The sequence below is a fragment of the Frankliniella occidentalis genome, unplaced genomic scaffold (genome assembly GCF_000697945.3).
Source record: "Frankliniella occidentalis isolate FOCC.00 unplaced genomic scaffold, Focc_3.1 Scaffold41, whole genome shotgun sequence".
NCBI lineage: Eukaryota > Metazoa > Arthropoda > Insecta > Thysanoptera > Thripidae > Frankliniella > Frankliniella occidentalis.
The window spans coordinates 1921131-1926593 of NW_026267171.1; the positions used below are offsets into that span (position 1 = coordinate 1921131).

Genomic DNA, 5463 nt, shown 5'->3' on the forward strand with positions numbered 1-5463 from the left:
TACTTGGAGCCTTTGCTGACTGTTTTCCTCTGCCCCTAGGGCGCCAATCGGCCGATGCCACACAGCTGTTCTCGTGTCCATACTGCCAGAGCGTCTTCTCGCACAAGGGCAGGCTCAACAGGCACATCCGCTACCACATGGGCCTCAAGTCACACGCGTGCCCGTGCTGCGACGCCAAGTTTGTGGAGAGGTACAACCTGAAACGCCACATTCGCCTAAGACACAGCCCGTAAGGTCGGCTGTTCCCAGGTGAGAGAGCAGTCATCTCTCGTGCGCACCCGCACTTCTCTTTATTTGTTTTAAATCTATTGTTTGTTCTAGGTGACGATGCGAACATCCCTTGGGGCTTTCGTGCCGTGATGGGCACCGGGCGGTCCCATCCCTGTGATATTTATGTTGGAGGGAGAATAAAACTTTTACGTTCATCGACAAGCCCTCCTTTTTTCTCTCCCTTTTTTTCTGCCGAAGCCGTATCTTCCTTCTCTTTCTGAATGTGCATGGTGTCGCTTGTTAGGCTAAGGTGTGCGGTGTGAGCGCTGTAGAAGGGTCGTGCTAACGCGAGCTAACGCGCCTATTGTTTCAGGTTCCAGGCGGGGGACCTCTCGGCCGTGGGGCGGCTCTCTCAAGATCAAGTCGGTGGAGACGCTGCAGCGCTTGGACTGGGACGCGGGCAGCACGGGCTCGAGCGGGCCGGCGGCGCGGGCTGAAGGCGTGAAGAGGACGTACAAGAACAACTGCCCCCTGTGCGGGCAGCGGTTTCGCTCCCGAAAGTTCGTGTCGCGCCACCTGGCCCGGGGCGCGCGCAACTGCCCGGCCAGGAACCAGATGCTCCAGGGCGCGCCGAAGTCCTCCCCCAAGACACCCCCGCAGGCGGCTGCCCCCGGGCCGCTCGATGCGCTGCAGAAGGGCGAGCTTAACTGCACCATCTGCCCCTACCGCGGCCACGCCCCCTCTACCCTGCAGCAGCACATGTACAGGGTGCACCCGGAGGCGCGCCCGTTCGGCTGCATCGAGTGCAAGGAGAAGTTCCGCTTCGCCACGTCACTAGCCAAGCACTACTGCAAGAAGCACGGTAACAACATCGACATCGGCTTTGACCAGAACGGCGTGCTCACCAGGCGGCGCAGCGGCGGACAGGTGCCGAAAGTCGAAGCCAAGGTGGAGCTGCAGCACGCCAAGATGGCCGAGGCCAGGGTGGAGCTCAAGCACGTGACGATGGACGAGGCCAAGGTGGAGAAGGGAGCCGGTGACGACGCGCTGAAGGCGCGGACTCGCAGTGACGCGCACCTGCACCAGACGCGCCACAACCGGCAGGTGGCCATGATCAAGAAGCGCATGCACCTGCGCGCTGCGCGCGCCGCCGCCAGCCAGGCCAAGAAGAACGCAGCCGCGACCCCGGTGGCGCTCAGGGCCAACCGGCTGCGCCGCGTGCGCATCAGCAACTACCGCCTGCTGAGCCGCACCAGCCCCGGCACCGCGCCTCCCGCCGCGCCGGAGGCCAAGCCCGCCACCAAGCGCGCGCCGGAACCCGCGCCGCCGCCGCGTACCGGCCGCCCGCCGAAGAAGAGCAAGGGGAAGGGCAGCAAGTGCAAGCGGTCGCTCAAGATGGCGGACGGGGACGAGCAGGCGCAGGACAAAGAAAAGGACAAGGACAAGGGCGGGGGAACCGAGGAGAACGAGGAGGAGGACGACGACGAGGGCGAGGAGATTGTCGAGGACGACTCGACGCGCGTCGCCCAGGAGGTGCCCGCCGACGCGCAGCTCGTCTACAAGTGCGACGAGTGCGACGCACGCTTCAGACACGCCATGCAGCTGGAGATGCACGAGCTGGAGCACGAGACTGGCGGCGACGCCGGCGTGGGGGCGCTCTTTGAGTGCATCCAGTGCGGGCGCGCCTTCGCCCTGGAGGAGACCCTTCGCTGGCACATCGAGGCGGAGCACACCGTGGCCGTGAAGGGCGCTCCCGGCGCTCCCAACGCTCCCAACGCTCCCAGCGCCAGCGAGGTCATCGACATCTCGGAGGACATCATGGTGGTGGGCGAGTGCCGCCGCGAGGAGAAGGTCGTCGAGATAGTGGAGATTCCCGACGACGACGACGAGGTCGCGCCCAAGTCAATGGCCGTCGTCAACGTCGCGACCGGCGACGACGGGGACCTGGGTCTGAAGGTGACGGCGGTCACGTCGGCGGTAGACCCGCTGCTTGACGAGACCCTCGAGGCGGCGCTGCTCGGCGAGGACGCGGCGGAGGCGGGCGACGTGCCAGCTACCGAGGCGCCCTCAGCGAACGTGGAGGAGAGCGAGCTGAATGAGGCGGTGACGAACATCCTCCAGATGGCGGACGAGGAGGAGCCTGACGACCCTCCCCCCTTCCTGATCTCTTCCGTGAGCGGCGCCTCCGACCTAGTCAGTGCATCGTCGGGCGCCGCTCCGGTGTTTGATTGGGACTAAGTGCTCTTCTACACTTTTGTGATCATTCTGGACTGTGTTTTTATCCTTCTTTTGTTAATTGTAGTGTTGGTTATGAAGTCAATAGTTGTTGTTAATGGTAAATATTTTGTAAATAATAGATGTTTGTGTTTACTCCTAATTTAATGATATTTTTAAGTAGCCTTGTGATTTACGAAATGAATGACACAGCTTTTTGGCTATGACATATTTAAAATACCCAAGACGATGTGATCTACTTTCATTATATTAACGAGATGTAACTATGTATGTTTATTAACTTATAGTAATAAAAATGACTACAGTTTTACAATTTGACAGTTTTTGATAATTTGATAGGCTTTGATAGTTTCATTTTACGCTCCTTTTTCTTTCTGTTTTGTGCCAAAAATCATTATTAGGTTTAATTTATTTCTTTTAATTCAAGTAAATGAGGATGAAGGTCTGGTGATGTTTCTATTTTTCGTTTACGTGCACCGTGCACGCTACTGGCTGAACTTATTTTGCTAATCAATGTACACCCTGTTTTAACCAATCACTTGTGCTCGCGGGTCACTTTGTGGACTACCTGTTGGACGATGGCAAACAGCAACCGCTGCAGGACGACGATGACTGTGACGGCTTCGAGCACGCCTGGTCCCCCGCACCGACGCCTCCCGCTGTTGATCCCCTCCTGACCCCGGCGTCGCCGCCAACCTCGGGCCCGCTCCGCCAGGAAGCGCACCGCCAGGGTGGAACTGAAGACTGAGTCCTCAGACTCTGAGAGCGAGGCTAGCGGAGCTAGCGAGGCTTGCGAGGCCAGCGAGGCCAGCGAGGCTTGCGAGGCCAGCGAGGCTAGCAAGGCTGTCAAGACTTCCAAAAACCCGTACAACCACGGCTACCACAGCTAAAAGGTCTTTGGAGCAAGAGAAAGGAGTCTCTGAAGCCAAAAAGGCAAAGTAAATGAAGCCAGGAGGGGACCCAAACCTCAAAGCAAAGAAGAGGGCCTCGGCCCTAAGGAAGGTTCTAGCCAGGAACACCCAGAAGGTAAGCAAAAGTGGCTAAGTGAGAGTCTTTAAAAGAAAAGAGGAAAGGAAAAATACCAAAGTTGGTGAATCTGTTACAGAATTTGCCAAAGAAAATGCCCCAAGAAATTGTGGCTTTCCCTGTGGGCCAGGCAGGCCCATCCAACCAGTGGTCATTCCCCATATCTCCCATGGAGAAATTCATACATTTTCCAGACCTGTTTTTCCAACCTGTTTATTCTAGTTACTATATTCCGCTCTTAACTTTAAATGAAGCAAACCCTACAATGCAATTACTTTTTGTGAACTGGGAGTTTTAGTCTAAATTATATTTATCTTCACCCATTCCTCGATATTCAGGGACTATTAAGATCCCTGTTTGTTTTAGAGATTCTCATTATATATGTTTAACACCGATTCTCTGTAAGAAATTTGTCGCAATAGTTCATCGTAATGACACTTCAGGAGAGTTAAATAAAACTCTTTGTAAAGTGCAGGCAAGTTACGGAAAGGATTTATTTTATCTATGGCATCCTCAATGCATGCAGTTTTTCATTTAAACAAAAAGTTATAAATTTGCCTCTATCAGCGGAGTAACAAGGTTGAGTCCAATATAGTGTGGCATTTTGAGAATGCTCTATTTTCCTGTACACTATCGCCCTCTGCCCGCGCATACTTTGAGTCACTCAACAACTGCTTAAACATGTTAAAATACATTTTACCAGGATTGCAGCGATTTCTGGCGAAAACGCGTGGGCGTGGACCAACAGGACGGTCGCGAGAGTGGCCTCGACCAGATCCTCGCCTACCTGCCAGAGGCTCGCTCTGTGAAGTCTCTAGCGATGTACGTCGGGGAATTCACCACGGACTTTACTTGGCCCCAGGCAGAGGTCGGCATCCGCGCCCGAACGAGTCCCACTCTGAGCGCGCGCTGTGCGCAGTCCGTGTGCGAGAGAGTCAGAGCGAGAAACCCGAGGTAGCGATGGCGATGTGCCGAACCTCGCCGAATGCACCCGAACGAACGGGACCCGTTTGAGTGGCCGAGTCTCGCTTGCCGGTCACCTGAGGGCGTGGCTTGGCGTGGCGCTGGACCGACTTTGCCTACGCGCCACGCCACGCCACGCTTGGCCAGCAGACGGGACCCGTTGACACCTTCGGGTCTCGGCAAGTGGGAGTGAGCGAGTTGGACCGAGAGCGGACGGGACGGGACGGGACGGGTGACAGAGCCGAGCGGGATGGAACGAGCTGCGTTCGGGAGCGGATGCCGACCTCTGGCCCCAGGTAAGCGTGTGCTCTACGCCCTGCGGTAGGTCACCCACCGCGCCAGCGCGTATAGTTGGTTCACTAAATGTAGACACCACGGCAGGACAGTCCCCATTGTGAGTACAATAGAGCTCACAATAGGGACTCTCCTGCCGTGGTGTCTACATTTAGTGAACCAACTATACACGGCAGGATGGCTGCTGCTACCATGATCCCGTTTGTTTACAAAAGGTCGTGCTCCCGCATCTTACCAAGCTGTACTTGGTCCGAACTCAAACGGAATGAAACGATCACTTTCTGATGCGTTACTTGCCTATTTTCAAATCTCCCGCTCTCTACCTGACTAGCTAATTTCTCATATTATTCATGTCGAGTCCCTAAAATGTTCTCATATCCGTCCACCTCCCGAGTTATAAAAGTCTATCTTCCGCTTGTGGGGTCAGTCTTCCCGGGATGTAGTGACCTTCTGTTTTCGTCCCCAGTGCTCGCATCGGCGGCCTGGTTGGACTCGTAATTGCTACTTTCCCTGCTGTATGACTCGACCCGAGTGTTCAACACCTGTTATACCAACTTGTCGTTTTGTACGCTTTATCCTTGTTGAGTGTCGGATCGGATTATTTGAGTTGTCTCTAACTTGTTTGTCAGGAGTTGGGTTGGGTTATGTTGCCCATGGTTTGCCATGTGTCGGTCGGACATTAGGAATTATTTCTACAGGGTCTTTTTACCTGGCCTACAACTTGATGCCCACTAT

At 55.3% G+C, this 5463-nt stretch overlaps 2 protein-coding genes across 6 annotated transcripts in view; one reads left to right on the forward strand and one right to left on the reverse strand.

Annotated features, from left to right (window-relative positions):
- Window positions 1-5463, reverse strand: part of LOC113215902 (longitudinals lacking protein) — a 129848-nt gene that overhangs the window by 92336 nt on the left and 32049 nt on the right. The window lies entirely within an intron of this gene.
- LOC127749248 (uncharacterized) lies at window positions 40-2758 on the forward strand. 2 transcript variants are annotated; one of them, XM_052266649.1, is made up of 3 exons: window positions 40-249; window positions 322-520; window positions 584-2758. In XM_052266649.1, exon 3 carries the CDS (start codon window positions 826-828, stop codon window positions 2446-2448), a length of 1623 nt encoding a protein of 540 aa, XP_052122609.1. In that variant the 5' UTR covers window positions 40-249; window positions 322-520; window positions 584-825; the 3' UTR covers window positions 2449-2758. The 2 variants fall into 2 exon arrangements, with proteins under 2 accessions (XP_052122609.1, XP_052122610.1); XM_052266650.1 differs by lacking the exon at window positions 322-520.

Excerpts from the sequence above, each read along its gene's own strand:
- LOC127749248 (XM_052266649.1), top strand. The coding sequence starts at position 826 with ATGCTCCAGGGCGCGCCGAAGTCCTCCCCCAAGACACCCCCGCAGGCG.